Source organism: Gavialis gangeticus, unplaced genomic scaffold, assembly GCF_001723915.1.
Source record: "Gavialis gangeticus isolate Ggan-Ray unplaced genomic scaffold, GavGan_comp1, whole genome shotgun sequence".
Lineage (NCBI taxonomy): Eukaryota > Metazoa > Chordata > Crocodylia > Gavialidae > Gavialis > Gavialis gangeticus.
In genome coordinates this window covers 22,731,672-22,752,844 of record NW_017729014.1, presented here as the reverse complement: position 1 = coordinate 22,752,844, position 21,173 = coordinate 22,731,672, and the positions used below count along the sequence as shown (strand labels likewise).

The 21,173-nt window shown below is 62.8% G+C and overlaps 1 protein-coding gene across 1 annotated transcript in view; it reads left to right on the top strand.

Moving 5' to 3' along the window:
• The window catches only part of RAP1GAP (RAP1 GTPase activating protein), a 76,406-nt gene that overhangs the window by 14,617 nt on the left and 40,616 nt on the right, over positions 1 to 21,173 (top strand). Inside the window, exon 3 of the mRNA XM_019512012.1 lies at positions 12,806 to 12,899. Within this exon, the coding sequence (XP_019367557.1) occupies positions 12,806 to 12,899 (94 nt within the window). The remainder of the gene's footprint in view (positions 1 to 12,805; positions 12,900 to 21,173) is intronic.

Here is a 21,173-nt window from a genome sequence, read left to right as displayed (position 1 = left end):
TGAAATGCATCACCTGTTACCGGGCAGATCCCAGCTCCTCAGGTAGAAACCCCTTACCCAGGTAAGTGATGCAAGTCACGTAGGCAGAGGGAGCAGGTTTCCCCTCCCTCAGGGATGCAGCCAGCTCCAGTTCCCTAAAGAGCCAGGCTGAGGGTGTGGTCCCCTGTGTGCTGGGCCCACCCTAATTGAATGGTCACAGCACAGAGATTTAAAACACAGTGTCACAGGGCAGAGATTATTGGGGAGAAACCAAGGTGGCTTTCTGCCACAGGCACCGACATGGAGGGTTTTGCCTTCCCCTGTACCAGGAGCACGGGCTCTGCCTGGTGTCCCTCGAGCATCGATTAACACCCCTTCACGCAAGCAAGGCGTCGGCGGCTGTGGCAGGTCCGGGTGTGATGTCTGGTGCCACTTGAGGGCTGGCGGCAGTTGTACGAAGAGTTTAGATGACGGGTTTGTCTGGGCTGGTTTGGCCAGCACTGACCCTGCCTCAAGCAGGCCTTGGACTGGATGTGACCCCGCAGCTCCCTTCCAGCCCCACTGCTCTGCAAGGCCTGAGAAGGCCACTGGAGTCTGCCTGTGGCCAGTCGTCCCTCGTGGCGGGCCGTGCCTGACCCCTTGGTCGGAGGCACCCGGCGCTGCCTTGCTGCTAGCACTGAAGGCAAGAGCTGCTCAGGGCAGGTGGCCGTCCCGCCGCAGCCTCTGGGCCACGAGGCTTGTTCCTCCGCAGCTGCTCTGCTGACGGGGCTGGTTCGTGGGTCGTTAGCTGGTGCCGTTAGGGTTGCATCCTCGCGTCCCGCGCCTCGCAGAGCTGCACCGGCAAAGGAGCTGCTCCCCGCAGAGCAGACCCAGCCCTGCTGCCTGCCGGCCTGGGCGCCGCGAGCTGGCACGCGCTCCTGGCCGTGGCCCTCCTGGGAGGACCGCTGGGGCCACGGGGACCGGGAGGCGCTGCCTTTGTCTGGCTAATCCTCCCGGCCCATTCGCTCCCCACGTCCCGCGGCTGTGGCGTGTCGATAACGGCTGAGATTAAAAGCATCAGATCAATGGGCTGCACCCCTTCCCCCTCCCGCCTGCCAGGCACCGGGCCAGGGATTTGTTCCAAAGCCTGCCTTGAAAGGCAGAAAATCCCCCAGCCGGAGCGCCGAGCTGTCCCCCCCTGCCTGGGGATCGATCCGGACAGACGGCTCCTCCTTCCTGCCCTGGGCCAGCTCCGTGTGCCTCGGGGCACTGCAGAGAGCCGGGGCTTCGGCGCCCAGAGCAGCCGGCTCTGGTGCTGGTCCGGTCAGGGAGACCGCAAACATCTCCCTGCCGGCTGGGCAGCATTGGCTGCGACCACGTGGCTTTGTAGGACGTGGCTGGGCCGGGGGGCTGGAGGGATCTGATGGCCGATCATCATTCAGGGCTTGCTAAGTTTCCCCATCGTCGGTCCCATCCAGGCCAGCGGTGCTCCATCCTCCCAGGCTTGGCCCAGATAAAGCAGCTCTGGAGCAAAGGGAGGGGGTGGCCCCGGCTGCACGGCGCCAGAGGGGGCTTGCTCGGGCACAGCGCGGTGCAAAGCGGCTGGGAGGGGAGCGGCGAGGGGCCAGCTTGCATTAGCCGTCCAGCTCCGGAGGGGAGCTGGCAATAGGCAGCAAGGCACGCTGAGCCGGCTCAGGTCTCCCAGCTGCCTGGCAAAGGGGGGGTCTCCTGGGCCCGAGGGAGCCGCTGGGATTGCTGGAGTCCTCCAGAAACGTGCCGCGGCACCTTGGTCCCTGCAGCCAGGAGCGGGCGCCTGCCCTGGGAGGAGACCTGGCTCATTGGGACCGATGGGGCTGAGTTCGTAGAGCCCCCAGCCCCTGCTGCACCCGTCGGGAGCCCGCCATGCCCTCCAAACGGACCAAGCTGCGCGCGCTGGCCATCCTCATCGGCCTGCTGTACCGTGCCCGGAAGAGGAGGAGGCACGACAGGTAGAGCCCCTCGCCGTGTCCTCCGGGCTGGGCTGGGCTGGGCTGGGCTCCCCAGGGTCGAGGCTGGCCCCGGTCTCCCAGAGCCGAGGGAGCTGGGACTTGGATGCAGGGGTTCACGCATCTGTTCGTGGCATCAGCATTTGTGTGGCTGTAGAGCAGAGGAGGAGAAGGGGCCTAGGCCACGTGGCGCCAGGTGCTGGACGGACTCGGGGCCACGTGGACACTGAATTAAGCTTCAGGCTCTTTCTCCCCTCTTGCCACAGAAGCTCCCCCCGGGCCGGCACTGTCTGTGGCGCTCCTCCTACGGCATCTTGCCGGAGGGGCTCAGCCCGGCTCGACCCCGGGGCCAGCATGTGGGACGAGGCAATGCTGTTGTTCCTTGGAAGTGGTGGGTCGGCTGGCCTTCTCTAGCCTGGTCTCGCACTACCGCTGGGAGAGGAGACAACTTTTGCACCTCCATCCCTTTGGGAGGGCGAGGAAGGCCGGAGAGGCGGAGTCGTTGGTGCTTTTGCAGTTTTCTATCCGCGTTGAGCTGCAGAAAGCCAGGCCTCTCCGTGGAGCCGTTTGCCCAAGGGGCTTGGTCAGTGAAGCATAGCGGGGAATGATCGGCTGGGGGAAGGAGCTGTTTGGGTGCTTGACTGATATCCACTTGTGTCCTGCGCGTGCAAGAGAAGCCCAGGGGGCAGGGAGGCGCCCGTCCCAGCTCTGGAAATATCCTCCCAGGGCTTCCCCCATCCCAGCCACCTCCCAATGTTCACTCGCTGCAGCCCGTGATGCATCACAGGGCGCGTGGAGCCAGCAGCGGAGCAAGGGGGGGAAGGTTGCAGAGGTTTGGGGTGAGCCCACAGGCACCCCTTCAAGTGGATGGGGTGGTGAGGGAAAAGAGACCCCCCCACACGCACTCACAGGCATTGCACGTGCAGGGCTGCTTGTCTTCCCCGGGTCCTGATGGCGTTACCAGGCCCAAGTCACGTCCAGGCCGCGTTCCCACCGGCAGAGCTATCCCGGAGGAGGGAGCCGCAGATGCTGAGATAGCACGATGAATAGAGCCTTAGAAATGCCCTGGATTGGATCAGAGGGGAAGGCAGGGAGGAAGGAAACAGCCTGAGAAAGAGGAAGGAAAGCAGAGAAAGAGGAGAGTGTCTGTACCGCAATGTCATGAGGGTTGCAGCGTCAGATGCCCGTGGTCATTGGGGTCGGAGAAGGAACCACAAAGTTGGCTTCGTGCCTCCCAGACTGGGAGCCTTGGTGTGAGATTGAGCAGCCCTGGGGCTGCTCCAGCACACAGCAGCCTCCCCTGGCTCCCGTCTGAGCGTGGAGCTGCGCCCGCTTCCCCGGCGTCTCTCGACTGCCTGCCCCGAGTCAGGGGACAAGGACCCGGCTTCGAGAGGCAACATGGGACAGGATAGAAGAGCGGCTTGCTGCAAGGGCCCCGACTGTCTCTGGCACGGGTCATCTGTCTGGGGAGCAGGGGGGATCTTTCTCCTCCAACCCTCTCCCACCATGGGACTCAGTCGATGCCACGTCCCAGGTGGGTGCCCCCCTACCCCACCTCCAGGGCACAGGGAGAGCCCCGAGGCACCCGGAGGCGCTCCCTTGCATGTGAGCCACGTACCCAAGGCATAGTGTCGCCTGGGCTTGGAGGACCATGGAGCGGGGAAATGGGCCAGCCTGGGCAGGGGAGTAAAAGAGCCGACAGGGACCGGGTCCATCCCATGCCGCAGCGAGGCCAGCGCCAGCAGCAGCAAAGGAAAAATCAACCAGCTGGAGGGGGACGGCAGGCTCAGCACCAGGTGACTAGCCAGAGCCCAAGGAGGAGGTGCTCAAATCCACCCTGGGTTTCACTAGCTTTTAGGTTTCATGCGGCTCCGGACCGGGGCGTGGGTCTGGTGCGACGGGGCGCACATTGGCATAGTGTTTGAGCTGCGTGTGAACTGGAGCCCCACGACAGGCACTCGCTGGGATGCAGCCGGGAACAGAAAGCGAGAGGCAGGTTTTGATGCATTATGCATCAGCCAGGGATTCGGCTCCGGCTCTGCTCGACTGCTGCAGGAGCGTGGAGCGAGCTTGCCAGCCGGCGCGCCCGGCACAGGGAACTGGGACAAGCCGCGGCAAGGGACACACACACACCCACACATTATGCATGCACGCGCACACACGCATGTGCTCGCTTGGGCCCGCGCACACCGTCTGCAGAAAGGACAACACAGCTCCCCGTCTCCATTCAGATGCCTAGGGCCAAGGGGAGGAGGTGCCCAGCCCTGGAAATCGTACGAGGCACCTATATGAATTTTTTAGTGCCTCAGTCCTTTTGGAAATTTCATCCTACATGACTTAGGCCCCTGGGATCTGTTTTGTCAAAGTGACTCAGACCTGAAGACTCCTTCATGGTCAATGGGATCCCGGCTTCCAAGTCACTGCCCTAGCTTTGAAAATGTGAGCGATGCTGTGAATGGTTGCCCTTGGACGTGTGCTCAGGGCTGGATCCCAGTCCCCTAGGGCCAGGCAGACCCCGGGAGATGCAGCAACCCACAGGTCACTGAGCACCGGGAGGCCTGGGTCATCCTTCCCAGGGCCTGGCAACTTCCACGTGTCCAGAGAGGATGCCAGCTGGGTGCCACCCCCTCCAGGACCTGGTGCTAGCAGGTGGCGGGGGCACGATCACAGCAGCGAGACAGCCGTTGTGAGGCAAGCGGGAGGCGTGCTGCGGGTCCGCAGGGCCTAATTCAGGGCCCTTTGCTCCAAAGTCACCTGTTTTCAGGATGGGGACCCAGCGGCGATTGCAGAGAGGGGCCTGCGTCCAGGACCTCGTCGGTGCCTATTCGATTGCAGGCACCGGGAGCTGGAAATAGGAGCAGCCCAGAGGTCGGAGGGACGAAGAGGCAGGGATTGTTGTTGTGCTGCTCCGTGGTGCCTGGGGCTGCATCGTGCAGGACGGAGCCGGGGCAAGAAGCAGCCCCTGTCCCAGAGCTGGTAACACCGGATAAGGCAGAGGAGGGAAGAGCCGATCTTGCAAGACAGCCCCTACCCAGCTGTCCCCTGGGCATGCCCACCTGTAAGCGAGCATCAAAGCAAAACAAGGCTGTCGTGACTGGCACGTCTTTGCAAATGCGAGCGATGCCGTGAACGGCGGCCCTTGGCGTGCGCGCAGGGCTGGATCCCCATCGCCTAGGGCCAGGCAGACCCCAGGAAATGCCGCGGCCCGCAGCTCACGACGCTGCCACGTGACGGCCCATCTCTGAGCACCGCTGCGCCTGGTGTTGCGTCTGGTGTCCGACCCCCCCAGGCTGGGCAGGCTTTGTGGCAATCAGCTTTGTGCTGCAGATGGGCTGCAGCCGCGAGCGGGGAGGATCAGGTGCATGTATTGCATCAGATGGCTTTGTTTCTGGAAGCTCGCTGCACGCTTAGCTGCAAGCCGGTAATCCCGTCAGCGAGACTTATCGGCAAATCCCGCCGGGGGCCGGGGGCCGGGGGCCGCTCTCCCGCGGCTCCAGCCAGGCCGGCTTTGACAGCTGCCTCCTCTCCCGAGGCCGTGCCAACGGGGTCACTCCTCGCTGACCCCGCAGCATCAGCAAGACAGGACAGAGCTCGTGGGTATGGCCTAGCAGGCATCGTGGGGGCAGGAAGGATTTGCCCCTGCGCCTATGAAGCTCTCTGGCATTCACAGGTAGGGGCCGGCTGCAGATGCTGCGGCAGGGAGGAGCCGTTCTGGGCAGCGAGAAGTCGGAAGAGTTGGGCAGGGAGAGGAGGGCACGAAACAACCAACCTCGCTCATCTAGCGCGGGGAGCGCCTGGGCTTCAGCTGCCAGGCGGATGGGGCTGGGGGGTGCATGGGCCAAGCTAAGGGGGCGTGAGATCTGGCTTGTCTGACCACGCTATCATCCCATGCCTCAGTTTCCCCTTCTGTAAACAGAGCGGTGCAATTGCTCTGAGGCCCGTGGATGGAAAGGGGGACGGAGGCGATGGCTGCTGTGACCAGCAGGCCCGACGGAAACAACAGAGGTGCTGGGCAGGGAGCCGTGCCCCCCTTGTGCCAGTTGGGAGGAGGGCGCAGTGACTGACGGAGGAGATGCGTGGGGTCGGGGAGTGCCGCAGCCTGGGTCTGCTGCCTTGCAGCGCCCCGTCACTACAGAAACAAACAAGCATCTTGTTTGCTTATTTGCATATGCAGAGCAGACAGCCCCAGAGCTGAAGGAGAGCCCAGAGCAGGGGCCTGGCATCTCCCTGGCTGGGGAGAGCCCCGCTGAGCAGGGGTGCGGGGAGACCAGGCCCATCCCAGTACCCCCCCGCCATGCCTCTTGCACCATCGCGGTTTTGGAGGCCACATGGAGCAGCACAGCCGGCCTGAGGACTGCTCCGGTCTCTGCATCGACATCAGAAATGGCCAGCCGGGCTCCGGCCGGAGCTGGGCACGGATGCCGTCCTGCATCACGACAGCCGGAGACCTGCAGGGTCCCAGGGGTGCTGGATGGGACGCAGAGCTGCGAAGGCTGGTCGCTGGGTGGCTGCCCTGGGGCAGGCCCGGGGCCAGAGGGGAAGGAGCCCTGTGTGGGGACCGGGCCCTCGCTGTCCTTCCTCCAGGCGCAGGGAGCTCTGCGGGAAGGCGCGACGGGACGGGACGGATCCCCCTCCCTGCCAGCCGCGCAGATGGCTGCGGTTCGCAGCGTGATTTGTCACCATCATTACGCGCTTATCCAATTATAATTGTCAATCAATTAGCGGAGGTTCGTCGTGGCTGCCTCCGGTTACCATAGGGACCGCTCAGCCCAGAGTGCTTTAGCTCCTTCCTTGATTGCGCTGCTAGATCCCCTGGCCCGCCTGGGTACCACGCAGCTGGACCCAGGCCAGCCCTGTGCCGATGCTCCTCAAGTGAAGAAGTTTTCCCCTGTAGCAGGGTTTATAGAAACCAGCGGTGAAACGAGCCCCCCAAACTGGGGACAAACCCCAGATGAGGAAGCATCTCCTATCGCTTACGTTACAGGGAAACCAATACCCGGTCTGTGCTGATACCCCTGGGGAGGCCGCTGTCTTGGCAGACCAGCCAGCTGACGGATGGTGCCCATTTTACAGAGGGGGAAACTGAGGCACATAGCAATTGCTTGACTTGCCCAAGGCCGTGCAGCAGGTCAGTAGCAGGACAGGGAAGCAAATGCTTGGGCCTGCGTCCTGATGCGTGCCGGTGCTCTCGGAGGCTGGCTTTGCTGAGACCTGAGGTTGAGGTCTGGGGTGGCGGCTCCTATCCATTGAGCGATTCCCGGTCACAGGCTCCACCCCAGCCCGGGGGGGCACAGCCCGGCACTCAGGTCGTGCCCTTGCGGCATCTGATGCAGCCTCCTGCAGCCGTGCAGAGCCCCTCTGTGGGGGCAGGGACTTTCAGCAGAGCCACCTCCCCACGCCAGCAGCAGGAGCTGCCGCCTACTTGCAGGCTCCTGATGGAGGCCCTGCTGCTCCCCCACACCAGGCCGCCCTCAGCCAGGAGTCCAGGTCTCCTCCCCTGGCCACGCTTTCCGAATGCAGCCCTAGGACATGCCAGGCGCCTAATTCCCTGGCTCCTGCCCTAACCTTCCCTCTCCTCCATGCACCAGGGGCTGGAGCTGAGGGTGCCTGGTGGTGGTCCCCAGGGCTCCGACCCCTGCCCGATGGGCTGCTGGCTGCCTCGGCCTGTCCCGGAGAAGCCTGAAGGTTTTTCCATTCATTCCTTTTAATTAAAAGCCTGTCCTGCCGGGGCCTGGCGCTGAGGGATGCTCAGGCCTTGGGAACATGCTGCGGTTGCTCCTTCCAGAGGTCCCTGCACAGCGGAGGCTGCAGCTGCACCGAGGGCTGTGCTGCGGCGTCTCCACACCTAACGAACGTGGGCTGCTTAATTTCAGGTGGGCTCCTGGCTGGGCAAGCATCACTTGTGCTCGGAGTGGTCTGGTCTCAGCGAGGAAGGTGGCTCTGGCCAGCTGGCTGGGGACGAGACACTTAGGAGCTGCCTGTCCGCACACAAGGGTGCCGGGCAGGGAGCCAGGGGATACCTCCTTGTGCAGCGAGTCGTAGTGGCTGGGAGTGCGGTGGAGGCCGGGGCAGAGAGAGACCACTCAGACCTCAGGGGAAACGGTGCTGTGGGGTGAGACATTCATAATACCACTGGCCCAGACTTGCATAACCCCAAAGGAGTCCCTTGCAGCACCTCAGGTGAGGGCAGAAGAGTCGGGTCTTGCCATCTTCCATTGCAAAGGGCTTCAGTCCAAGCCCTCAGCGGCTTAGGCAGTTCGATTCGCACGGCGTGCAAGCTAATCATCTCCCCCTCCCAAAATGCAGCCTGTTCTGGGGTGGAACATGGCTGCTGTTTAATAGCGCGCCGGGTCCTCCATGTCAGTCCCGCATGGCTTCTTGCCCCGCTCCAGGGTCCAAGCCCAGTCAGAGCCCGTCGCTGCCTCCGCACTCTTGGTGCCGGCTCTTCCGCACAAGCTGCCGGCTTGGGCTCGAGTCCAGGAGGCTCAGGCGAATGGCACAGCCGGGGGCGTCGTAGCAGTGTGAGATGGGAAGCAAAGGCTGCCGTTGCCAGTAAAAAGCAGGGGTGCTTCGGGGTCCAGGGCGCGGAGATCACCGGAGCCTTCTCATCGCAAATGCAGCTAAACAGCAGAATAAAATCCCCCGCAGCCTTTCCCTGCACAAAGGAGTCCATCCTGGAGCCCCGTGGGCAGTGCAGGGAGGATCCGGCCTGTGTTTTACCCCCAGTGATGTTTGGGGAAAGCAGGTGTCCTGCCCAGGAGCTGGGCCTGGCTCCAGGACGGGGTGACGGAGGTCTCGGCCTTGCAGGGCACTGGGGAGGGGAGCCGTCACAGCCGCGGTGACCATAACAAGGGGACAGGGTACAGATCCCCCCCTTTGCAGCCCTATGCCTGCAGGGTGGCCCAGCCCCTCGCCCTGCACCCCCTTCGCTGTGGGCACGGCGGCTGGCAGCCCGGCGATCCCGGGGGGTCTCAAGGATGTGAGCAAGCCCCTGTCCGCAGGGGTGTCCTGTGCGCAGAGCAGGAGGAGCTGTCCCCGGAGCAGGCGGCTCGCCGTGCCCAAGAGCATCCCTTCTCGGTCCCCCGCCCCTCGGAGGAAGGCGGAGCGGCTGCCAGCATCCCCGTGCCTGGGGCGGAGCTCCCTGCCGGGCACCGGAGCGCTGGGGCTGGGGCCAGCTGCGGGTACGTGAGCTCCGCGCGGGGTGCGGCTGGGGTGGGCGCTGCTGGGGGGAGATGCCAGGTTACCCCTTCCCTGCCTGGGGCACCCGAAACTGTGATGGTGGGCATCTGGAAGGGGGGGATCGGGGACACCCTGCCCCTCCTGTCCCCCCCCCATGCCCTTAGCAGCCGGGCACCCCTTGCTCCCACCCCTGGGCTGCAGGGGACTGCCAAGCCTGCTCTGCAGCCTGGGGGCCAGGTGGGAACCTCGCTGCAGGGGCAGGTGATGCCCCTCCCGGCCCTCCCCCCCTGCCCATCCCAGCCAGGGCCTTGCCGGGAGTCTTTCCTTGGTCCCACATCCTTTGCAGCGGGATAGACCAGGTCACGACAGGGTCCAGCAGGTGCCTGCCCCCAGGTCCTGAGCTGGGAGGGGCAGGGACATGGGGCCGGGTGTCCATGGAGCGCTCCAGCCCCGTCCTGCTGTCTGGATGCCAGTCGCCGCGGAGGGACAGGGCCGGGCCCCAGGGTCATCCCAGGGTTGTGGCCCCCACGTCTGCAGTTCAGTGGGGGCCTGGCCCTGGTCTTAACCCACAGCCCTGGGCCGCGGATCAGTGCTTAGCCACCAGCTGGCCTAGTGGTTAGTGTTCAGGGCCCCCCAGAGGCCCACAAACCTCCCCATGCGCAGGACTGAGGCAGGGGTGACCTGGCGTGTTGCGGGCTGAGCCGTGGCACCATGGGGGTCTCTCCCCCTTGCCTGCCCCGGGGGTGCTGGTGAGGCCGCACACAGCTCGGAGCTGTTGCCCCGCCAGGCTGGGGCAGGAGCTCCTGTCAGCTGGAGATCGGGGTGGCAAGGAGGCTTCACCCCGCGGCCCCTCCACCTCTGCAATGTCTGTGCCATGCGGTGCAGCGCCCTTTTGCCCACTGGGCTCAGCGAGCAGGACCCGGGCTGCAAAATAGGCCCTGCTCCAGGGGCAAGGAGCGTTTGATTTTGGGGCTGGGCTTTGCCCCTCTGCTGCGGCTCTGTAACATCGCAGTCCGGCCGCGCCAGCACGCACAGGGAGCTCGAATTGCTCCTGTGCCCCCACCCCGTGGGCGCTGCATCGTGGCGTTGGGCTCGCAGCTCTGGTACTTTGTGGCCGAGGGCAGCCAGGGCTCGCGTGTTTGCACTGGCGTGCTGGGCGCCACTGCCTCAGCACCACGCTTCAGTGCTGGGCAGCTTCAGCACTGGGTTGTTTCGGGGCTGCCGCATGGCTGTGGGTCTGAGCGATGCCGCCTGGCATCGTGGTTGTGGGGCACGTGCGGCACCCCCTCCGGCCTCGGCTCCGCTAGAGAGAAGTGCCGGGGAAGCGCCTTCTCCTGCCCGCCTGCTCCACGGGGCTGCTCGCCTCCATGCATCTGTGGAGCGCATGTGTGCGTGCGGGGGGGTGCGGGGCTGGCACGGAGCCCCTCGGGCATGCTAACAATCGCTTCAGCACAGCCTTCTCCGGCAGAGCACAGAGGTTTTGCACGCTCACAAGCTCCTGTGGTGCGTGGCTGCTGGGTGTAAGGGGGTCCTGGGAAGTGGCACGGGGGAGGAGGATGGCACACAGCGGCCAGGGCGTTTGCCCTGTGGGTACAGCCCCTCGGTGCCCCAGGAGAGCCCCCCACCCTGGTTTTGCATGAGAGGGACCTGACTGCAGCTGCCGGGGGCTGCCCAGGGGAGACAGGGCTGCGTGGGTCTGCAGTCGCAGCAGGGCACCCGAGCTGGGCGCAGCCTCGAGGGGCTTTGGCAGAGCACAGCATCATGGGCTTGCCCATCACATGCCTCCCCATCTCCAGCTGGGCTCATGGATCCCTCACATCTACCAGGACCCGCGAGTTGCTTTCCAGGTGGAGAGAGGATACAGTCTGCGTGTGCCCCTGGGGTGACAGCCAGGGGGGCCTGGGCAATGCCTGGCCGAGCTGCCCCTGAGATCACTCTGCAGGGTTAAATGGCTCCCTGGTCGGCTCGGCTTTGCACTGTGCGATGCTCGCAGGGGCCAGCTCTGCCCTCGCCGCAGGCCGGCTGAGCCCAGGGGAGGGCGCCAAGCTCCCGCCGCATGGATGGTTTCGGGCACAGCTGGAAATGGTGGCTGCACCCAGGATACTCCAGGCACCTGCCTGCAACATGCAGAGACCCGGCTGCATGGATTTGGGCCTGGGGTGGTTGTGAGACGCGCCTGACCCCTCCCTGAGTCTAGGTCTCCCTGCCAAGGTCTTTAAAAGTGTCGTAGGTGCATGACCTCCAAACAGCTGGGTTCTGGCTCGGCCTGTGGGACCGAGATCCGGGCCTTCCCCTGGCTGTGCCTCGGTTTCCCCGCCTGTCACATAGGAGCTACCCCGCGAGCGGCTCTGAAGCCGTGCTGGTGCCGCACGCTCGTGCCAGGCAGAGCTCACTGGCCTCTGGGTCATCCCAATCTTCCGGCTTAGTTGCAAATCAGCGGGGAGTCCCAGATGGCGAGCGCGGTGCCTGCGAAATATCCCAGCCTGCTCCCACTCGCAGACACAGCCCCGCTGGCCAGGGGAGCACGGGGCTTTGCTGCGTGGCTGCCTCCCGCTGGGATCCAGGCATATGCAGGGCTGGAGACAGCTGCAGGCAGTTCACAAGCCTGTGCTGTGCCCCTGGGCCGAGCAGGGATGGGGGCACATGCCCACCCTGGCTCTCAGTCGCAGGCTGGGGCAGTTGCCAGAGGCACTGTGGGGCAGGGGGTGGCTGGGGCGGGCACAGCTGTGGTCCCGGGGGAGGGAGTGCTGTGGGGGGCAACACAGCTCTGGGTCCCAGACAGCGGGCTCAGTGCCCTGGGCACATCACTTCACCTCGCCGTGCCTCGCTTTCCCCTCCTGGGCCCATCTCGCCTAGCTAGAGCATAAGCTTTTCATGATGGGACCCGTCTGTTCGTACAGCGCCTGGCACAGGGGGCTCTCACGCTGGCAGTACCCTGCCAGGGCTACTCACCCCTAGCAAACCACAGCCCGGTATAAAACCAGATTCTGGTGTGAAGCAGGATTCGTCCCCTGAGAGCAGAGCGTGACCCTTGCTGGGAGCTCGCCTTTGTCTGTGCGCCTCTGGGCGGCCCGCGTGGCTGCGCGCCCAAGGGAGGGGAAGGTCAAGACTGCCGGCGGGCACGGCGCTCCTTCCCGTAGGATCTTCAGGCTGGGGGCAGCCTCCACTGCTGCCCTGGGATCCAGAGCATCCCTGGGGCGTCCAGCTGTGCGCCAGAGACCGGCAGCTCTGGTTGCTGCAGGGCTCTCGGAGGCTGGGGGTTATTTCTGTCCCGTGCCCGCGCCTGCCCCTTGAAGCGGTGGAGGGGCCATCTGGAGCCCCTTGTCACACGGCAGCCAGCTCTCCCCGCGGCTGCATCTCCTGGTAGTGCCAATCTATTCGCCGCCTTGTTCGCCTGCTACCACCCGATGCAGCGGGCAGCGCGGCTCCAGTTGCGCTGCGCCAGCCGCCTGCACTGCTGCTTTCTGCTGCGGGGGCCCCAAGCCACGGGGGTTGCAGCAGAGGAAGGCCGGCCCGCTGCGGCCCGGTGCCCTCCTCGCCCAGGCGCTGGTTCTCGGTGTGGCCTGGGGATCGCGGTCACGTGGCCTGTCTCCGTGGGCAGCCCCTGCCCGGGGCCTGTTAAACGCCCCAGGCCCCCGGGCTGCAGGGGCTGGACAGTGACCCGCGTCTCTCTTCTCTTGCAGGAAGAACAATGGGCCGAGCCAGCTCTTCTCACACGCCGTAGAGCTGCCCCGGGTGGACTCTGCTCCCCCCCACACTGCTCCCCGCTACCCTAAGGTAAGGAGCTGCCCAGCTTTTCCTCCCCACCCCCCTGGATGAATCACCTCTGCATAGTGCCCCCGACACCCGTACCCCAGTCACGAACGTGCCGGGGGCCTGATCCGTTCACCCTTCGGGAAGAAGCTCCAGGTCATCAGGGGAGGGATTGCCCCCCCTCTCCACACAGGATGCATGGGTGAGAGGCAGGGCCACAGAGTCGCACTCCCAGCCCTGCCACTGACTTGCTGTGCAGCCTTGGGCAAGTCCCTTTCCCTCCCCAGGCCTCAGTGTCCATCTCCTGAATCAATGCTGCTGCTCTGCGGCTGGTGGGGGGTGTGGAGATGTCATGAGTGTAGTACCCCCAGCCCAGATGCACCGGGTTGAGATTCCTGTAGGCTTGTAGGGCAGTGACCCTGGCTTTCCTCCAGCTTGCCTTCTGGGATCTGAGGGGCTGGCTTTTCACTTGGGTGGTTTGGGGATGCTTAGCTGGCCCCATGGCGTCTCTCCTGGTCAGGGGGAGGCTGCATGGGCCTGTAGCTGCGGGGCTGTTGCTCAGTGTTGGCTGCAGGGCTGGCCCCCACAGGTCACAGTTGGTTATCGTTGGTTATCGTCGGAAACACACTGCGGTCCTTCCTGCGCTGCTGGGCCCCGGCGCCAGCTCAGCTCCCAGGGAAGGTGCTAGGGTAGGGGGCATTGCATGCACCTGAGAGCCACTTGGGTCACACCTTCCTGTCCAAACCCCGCTCCCCTCTGCTCTCTGTGCCTTCCAGCCCCTGGCACCATTTGCAAGGGAAATGAGGGCAGCTGCAGGTCTGGGCAACCCTCCGGGGGCAGATGGGACCTGTTGCAGCTGTGGGAGCCCGTGGCTCCTTGCCCCTGCTTGGTGCTGGTGGTTACCTAGAGGGCAGGGCATTCAGGCCGACCCTGAGGCTGGAAGGAGCAGGGGACAGCAAGAAGTTGTCCCAGACTGATGCGGGAGGGCGAAACTGCCGCCTCTGGGCATCACTGCCGCGTTTGGGTCTGTGCCCCTGCAAGAGGGGAAGTCGGCACTGCTTTGGCCGTGCTCTCTCTGACCCACATTTTGGTCTCTTTTGGGTGAGAATGAGTACTCAGGAGACACGGGTCTAGCATTCAAGGGCACTCTGAGGCTGCTGCCTAGGGGATTTGTGTGCACGCTCCCTTCTGAGCCCCGGGGCCTATTGCAAGCACTTCATCTGCTTGCTTTGTTTTGCTTTGCCAGGCCGGCGTCGTCCTGTCCCGACACCATCAGCTTGGTTGGGTCCTTCCTGCAGGGGCTGGGCTCAGAGCCAGTAGAAAGACTCCCCGTGGCTTTGGTGGGGAGATGTTTGGAGACGGGCTTCCTTGGATCGCTCTTCGGGGGTGCCATGTCTTGTCCCCCCCATTAGCAGAGGCTTGAAAGACGCAGGCTCTTTCCCTCCATCCCTGGGCTATGCTGAAACCTTCCCATGCCTCTGTAGCTCGGCCTCTCCATCCAGCCATCTCCTCTGCAGACTCGGCCTCTCTTGTCTTGCCTTCTGCCAGCTGCATGGGGGGGTTCACCGTTGCAGTTCCCAGCTCTAAGCTCCCTTCTCTCTTGGGCTTAGTCGTGGAGCCCCTGAATCAGCTCTCCACACATCGCCCCAGTGCCCTTCAGTCCTGCCTGCAGGGGCTCCTGAAAGTGGCAGTAGTAAATCTGTAGCTTGAAATACCTGGGCATGCTCTTGCATCCCGGTTCCCGTTGCAGCTCCTGGTGCCCCCCCTGCATGTGTCCGTCTCTGTGGGCTCAACCCCACAGGCCCAGCCTCTCCCAGCTGCCCCATGCAATGCTGGCCTGTCTTTGTGGAGCAGATGAGAGAGAGCTTGACAAACTCACGACCAGCAAAGCATGTGATGGGCTGCCTGACCTGTGCCCACAGCCCCTGCCAGTCTGCACTGCCCGGTCTCGCAGCCAGCAAAGCGGCAGAGCCCACCTGTTCTTGGGCCGAGGGCATTAGTCGTGTCTAACGTCCCACCACATCCTTCAGCAGGCTGCTCCCGCGCCTTCGCTGCTCCCTGCCTGGCTGTTCCTCTTGCTCTGCGGGCCCTTGTCTTCCTTAGTGCTGTTCATGTCTCCACCGTAACCCCCCAGACACCATCAAACCCCCTCTTCCCACTTGGAGGCCGGCAGATCGACACACTGCTCTGTCCCAGCCCCACGGAGCCAGATCCGATGCACCCGATGCAGCGACCCTCGTAACGCAGGCCGCGGCCATCTCCAAACTCCCTGCAGCGCGCTACATCACCTTGGCACCTTGGGAGCTCAGCCCTGGCAAAGGTCCTGAGCAGTGCTTGGTGACCCCCGGGTGCTGTGTCTCCGTGGTGCAACTCTGTGACGTGGGCTCCCCAATCTGCCTCTGCTCCACGCTCGCCTCCAGTCTCGAACGGCGCCGATCCCCCCTCCCAGATATGGGTCGTCAGCTCAGACTCGGCAAAGCGCTGCACCTTCCCTGCCCTCCCCGCCGCAGCCCGTAAGCAGGACCTCCTTCCTCTGCCCGAGCTCTGGGTGTCTGCGTCTCCCCAGCTCTTCCGTCCCCGGGTGGGCAGCCGTGCACCGAGTCCCGTGGCAGGGTGGGAGCAACTCAGTCGCTGGACCGGGGCTGTTGTTAGCCTTTCATAAATGACATTTTGCAGAGACGGACTGTGCTCAGCTCCCCTGCCGCTGCCCCCAGGTGCTTCCTGAAATATCCCACTTAATTTGCTCCATTGCAAAATGCCCGGAGCTCAGCTCTGCGCCAGCTCCTGGGGGCTGTTCACGTGCGGACTCAGTGTGAGCATCTTTTCCAAGCACAGAGACTTTGTCAGGGGGGCTATTGCATGCTTTGCCAGGCTGCCGTGTCCCATTCACCCAGCATCTGGCCATGTCCCTTCCTTGCCCCACATCTGAGCTTTCTGGTGATGCTGAGACCCATGGGAGATGGGATCTAATCCCGGCCCTGCCACTGACTCCCACTTTAGCCTTGGGCAAGTCACCCCATTGATCATTGCCTCTTTCCACCGCTGTAGAACGGGGTGCTGAGAAGACGCATCTGCTTTGCTGCTCAGTCGGGTCACCAGAGCAGCCTGTGCATTGCTAATGCCCTTGCTGGAGAAGGGGAAGCATCAGGGGAGGGGGAGGGGGAGGGGGAAGAGAACAGCCCATTAAAGCAAACCCCCAAAGTGGGATTTCAAGAGTCATCCGATCGGGGGAGAGAGCTGCATGAGCATCCTCCCCTTCGGCTCCCAGCAGAGATCAATGCTGAACGTTCACAGCTGCACACGTGAGCACCTAATGGATCCTCAAAGACGTGCACGCTGATTTCTCGTACACATACACACACGCACGTGCATGCACTGATTTCTCTTACACGCGTGCACACTTTTTAGACATGCACATTGTGTTCTTTTACACACACGTGTGCGCACACTGATTTCTCTTACACACACGCACACATCCCACTGTGTTCTTACACCCATGCGCACACAGACACAGTCTCTCCTAATTAGACTCCGGTGCCCGGAGCAAGCGTCTCACCAGTTTAGTCCAGGCAGTAATCATATTTGTAAAGGCTGGCGTAGCAGAGAACAAATGGCTGTAACCTGAGGGGAGCCTTCGCACCAGCCGTGAGAAACGAGTTAACTACACGGAGTTAATTGGCAATCAATTGACTCCAGGTACAGAAGTCATGCACGAGCCAGCTCCTAGCCCCATGTTTGGATCAGCCGGGTCCCGGGGCTTAGCTGGTGCTGCGTCTCTCTCATTTACATCCTTTATGAGATATTTGTCTGCGCTCCGTTGTTCATACTCTTTAGATCTCTATCCCCCCCGGTCCAGAGAGGCTCAGCGGTGCGGGGAGCAGAAGCAGCCCCAGGGATGGTGGGGAAGGCAGGTGGCTGACACTTCCAAGCTGGATGTCCCTGGGTTCCCTTATCTCGTGGGCTCCCATTGCAAGCCAAGCAGAGCGCTTCCCCTCTCATTTGCAGGCATCTCAGATACTTACCTGGCCCCTGGCAGGGCAGCAGCCAGTCCCGCGCTATCTCCGGCATTCGTCCTCCTCCCTTCCCGCTCCTGACCGTGGGCAGGGAAGGGACCTGGGAGACGAGGGCACACTTCTGTTTCACTTTCATGCCCAGCTGGCACTTCCCAAGCATGTTACCACCACATTTGTGTGCAGTCCTGCTCCCTGTGCGGCACGGATGTGTGCACGCCCTCGCAGCAAAGGAGGATTTGCTACAGCTGTGGCTGGGCACGTCCTGAAATTGCGGAGTGTCCTCCTGCTTCAAGCCAGCAGCTTTGTAGTCAGGGCGTTTGCTCCGGACGTGGGAAACAGGCTCGAGGCCTCCTAACCCATGTATGCACCTCTCTCCAACTTCCCAGCACAGGGCTCCAACCAGCACCCGTCATCCAGACCCCTCCCGAGGCCAAGCCATTGCCCCTTGCATGTAGCAGTCTGGCTGGCAGGGGTGGAGGGCAGTGCAGGGGCGTTTCTAGCCCTGCTCTTCCCAGGACAGCATCCCCTCCCTGAACCACGCACCCTCAGTCTTGTTGTCTTCTTAAACTGGCAGGGGAGATCCCAGGATGGTTTTACTGACCTGGCAGGGGAGATCCCCTTCTTCCCAGCCCTGAATGACCCAGTGCAGTTACAAGGTGAAGGCCTGCCCCTTGCACTGAAGCAGACTGCCTCCAAGTGTGAGGATCGCGGCTACACAATTTAAGGGGATGGGGGATTGCTGTCGGGCTCTCCCTCCAGCCTGCTCCTTTGGCCTTTTGGACAAGGGCAAGTGAGACTAGGGGACATATGAATGCCAAGGCCTCTGGGCTGGGGGCTTGCACATAGGATGCCTGCCATGGGTTTGGGAGGATCTGAAGCCGCAGGAGGGAAGAGACTTGCTGGGGTAGCGCCACACAGACTTCAACAGCTGAGCTCTGCTCCGTCGAGAGAATTTGGAACCGATTTGGCTCCACACATGAAATTAAGAAAAAAAAAGTGCCTGTTGTCTTCTTCCTGGCCTCACATCCCACTCTCGGCTGCCAAGAGAGCAGCAGAGAGAGGTCTGGATAATCCCTGGCCTGTAGTCTACTGCTTGAGTCTGGTAACAGGGGAGCTGGAGAGCTGCAGCCTCCAACCCCTCTGGATCAGGGGAGCCTTGAACCTAGTAAAGTGCCCTTGCTACTAGGCCACTGGACTGAAACATAAGCCAGCCTGCCCCCCCAGCACTAGCCATGAGGTTTTTGCCTGGCTACTAGTCAGTGCCTTCACTTGCCCCCATGCACAGGCCAGAGCACAACCTCCCGGGCAGCCGTGCGGGCTCTTAGCATGCAGCCGTGCGGGTGGAGCTACGTGGGTTCTTCACATCCACGCTGCACGTGGCCTTAGGATTGCAAGCCATGCATCAGGGCTAAATGTGTAAGCACATGGCTGGAAAACTGCTGTGCGTGGCGTGTCAAGAGACACAGGACTCTGTCCTCTGACACCCAGGTTGTGCCGGAAACAGCTCACCTGCTTCCCCAGCTCCAAGGGGCAGGCCAGGTGGTGATGGAGGAAGCCTGGCAAGCTGGGGCTCGTATGGCCCCTACCTCCCCGCTCAGTGGAGACTGTCTGGGAAGGAATCCAGCTAGGCCTGTTGCAGGCAGTTCAGCAACAGACGTCCAGCTGAGCCCAGCCTCAGCCCCCAGGCTACAGGAATCCACTCGGGCAGGAGCAAGGGCCTGGATGGGGTGCCAACAACCTAGGATTACCTGGGGATGTTCCCTCCCCGGGAAGAGAAGGGGCCTGCTCTGGACCTAGAGATGGCAGCCCTCCACTGCAGTCTAAGAGGGGCTGCGGGGAGCTCAGATCCCCCTGGAGCCTGTCTGTGGCTCCCCCCCGCAGTCCTGACCTTCTGGTTCAAAGCCGTGGTTCTCCATGCGGTGCAGCTCCCAGATCAGGCACCTTCACCTGCTTCTCCCCACGAGCCTTCTGATGCCCACCAAAGGACGCATCTGCGTGACGCTGCATCTTGTGTCTAACACAAAACCATGCCGTTGCCGACCAGGTCTGCAGCAAGCTGCCTCCAAAAATCGTTGGATTGGTCCCAACGGGAAGCCTGAGTGTTTTGCATGCTGCTGAGGGACGCAGACAGCCATATACTGCAGAGCAGGGTGGAACAAGGCGAAAGCCAAGGAGCCAGGATGAGACCCCTGGCCCTACAGCTCCAGAGACAGGAGCAGCTCTGTCTCGGGCTGACCCTGGGTCTATCAGCAGTAGCAGATCTGTGGAGACTGAGCACCAAATTGCAGCCAGGGATTTCCTGGAACACCCCAAAACAATAGCTCCTAGGGGGGTGTGAACTGCTCCCATCCAGGAGGTGACTGAGATCCAGGGCTCCAGTTTAAATGGGAACATTTTTAACTGCATCAGTGCAGGAAGTCCTGGACAGGCTAGAGCCACAGCACCTGTATTCCTGCCCCAGTGCCTCGGGCCACTGCTCCCGTGGACTCTGACCTTCTCTGCTTGTCCTTACAACCGTGTGCCATGCAGATCAAGCAAGATGAGGCACAGCGGCTGTGTCCCTCCCCAGAGGTAGCTGCATTTCATGCAGATCAAGCAAGATGAGGCACAGCGGCTGTGTCCCTCCCCAGAGGTTGCTGCATTTCAGTAAGAGGTGAAATGAGGTTTGTTTCTACCTGCGCGGAGGCCGCCCACAGGGGATGGCAGCGAGGGTGAGTGACACTATGATTAATTGCTTATATTGATGACACGTAACCATGGCGATGCGCACACGGGCTCTGGCTTTGTTCTACACCGTGAGAGCTGACATTTGTCAGGAACAGCTGCCTCACCTTCCTGCACTCCCGTGATACCTGTCGACTTTGCACCGAGAGCCTCAGTAGTCATCCCTCCCACCTTCTGATTGCTTTAATTACCTCTAGCTGGCTAATAGCCACAGTGCCAGCTGCATTCCTTTAGGAGCCAGGGGCTGCAGGGGGCTAGGCAGGGCTGTTGGCTCTGATGGTTATTCTTGCTCTGGACCACTTGTACCGTGTCCTTGGCCTACCTAGTACAGGAGAGTCCTTGCTGCAGCCCATGCACGATGCCCTAGGATCTGCTTGTGCCCAGGCACAGGGGTCGTGGGAGCTGGGCAGGTAAAGCGTGGCGGGCTGTGATGGACGTGAAAAGGATTCAGCATCGAGGCTGCCACACACAGATGCACCCTGGAGTGGGCGGCAGGGCCCATGCTGCCCCGTGTCACCTGGGGTCCCCTTCACCTGCTGGCCAGGTCCCAGTGCAGCTGGAGGGGCTCCTGCTCCCGCCGCAGCCGGTGTTTGTACCAGCAGGCTCGAGGTGAAAGGGAGGCTTGTTTCGGGACCTTTGCTTCCAGGCTGCCAAGTCTCGAGCCGACGCCAACGTCAACTGAGCGAAGCTCCCTTGGCGAAGCGCAGCACTGATGGCGCCTGGGCTGGGGCTGTGCCGCTGGCCCGGGAGCAGAGGAGAAAGGTGGCCAGTGTGGCTTTGGCCCTCCGTGGGCTGTTCGTGCCCCCGGCTCCTTGCCTAGGCACTGACATGTTCTTGGAGGAAAGGGGCAGCAGGAGCTGTTGAGTAGGGCAGTGAGGGCCATGGCCTCTGCATCACAGCTTCCTACGTCTTGAGCGCTGGAGGCTGCAGGGGGAAGAGGAGCAAGGGGGCTGGGGGGGACCCAAGTGAGACCCAGCTCACTCTTCCTCTTGGCCTCCTCTCTGCCGCTCCAGGATATGAGAGCAAGATATTCATCTTCCCGTCCTCTGCCACCCCCAGGTCCTTTTCTGCAGAGCTGCTGCTTAGCTGCACTGGGCTGGGCAGAAAAGGACCTGGGGGGAGAGGGGACAAGAAGCTGGACAGGAGCCAGCAGTGCGCCCTTGGTGCCAAGGAGGCGACCGGCATCCTGGGCTGCACGGGAGCGTTTGCCAGGAGGTTGAGGGATCAAGTCTTCCCCTCTATTCAGCACTGGGGAGGCCACATCTGGAGGCCTGTGTCCAGCTGTGGGCCCCTCAGCACAGAAAGGAGGTGGACACGCTGGAGGAGGGCAGTGGAAATGGTTGTGGGGCTGGGCGACAGGACTGGCCAAGAGAAGAGGGAGGGGGATTGAACAGCAGCCTGCACCTCCCTGCAGCGGGGCTGCACAGAGGATGGGGCCGGGCTGTCCTCAGTGGGGCAGGTGCAGGACAAGGAGCAATGGGCTCAGGCTGCAGCGAGGGAGGGTGAGGGTCCAGGCGGTGCAGTCTCCGCCCCGGGAGGTCTCCAACCCGGCCCCAAGGGC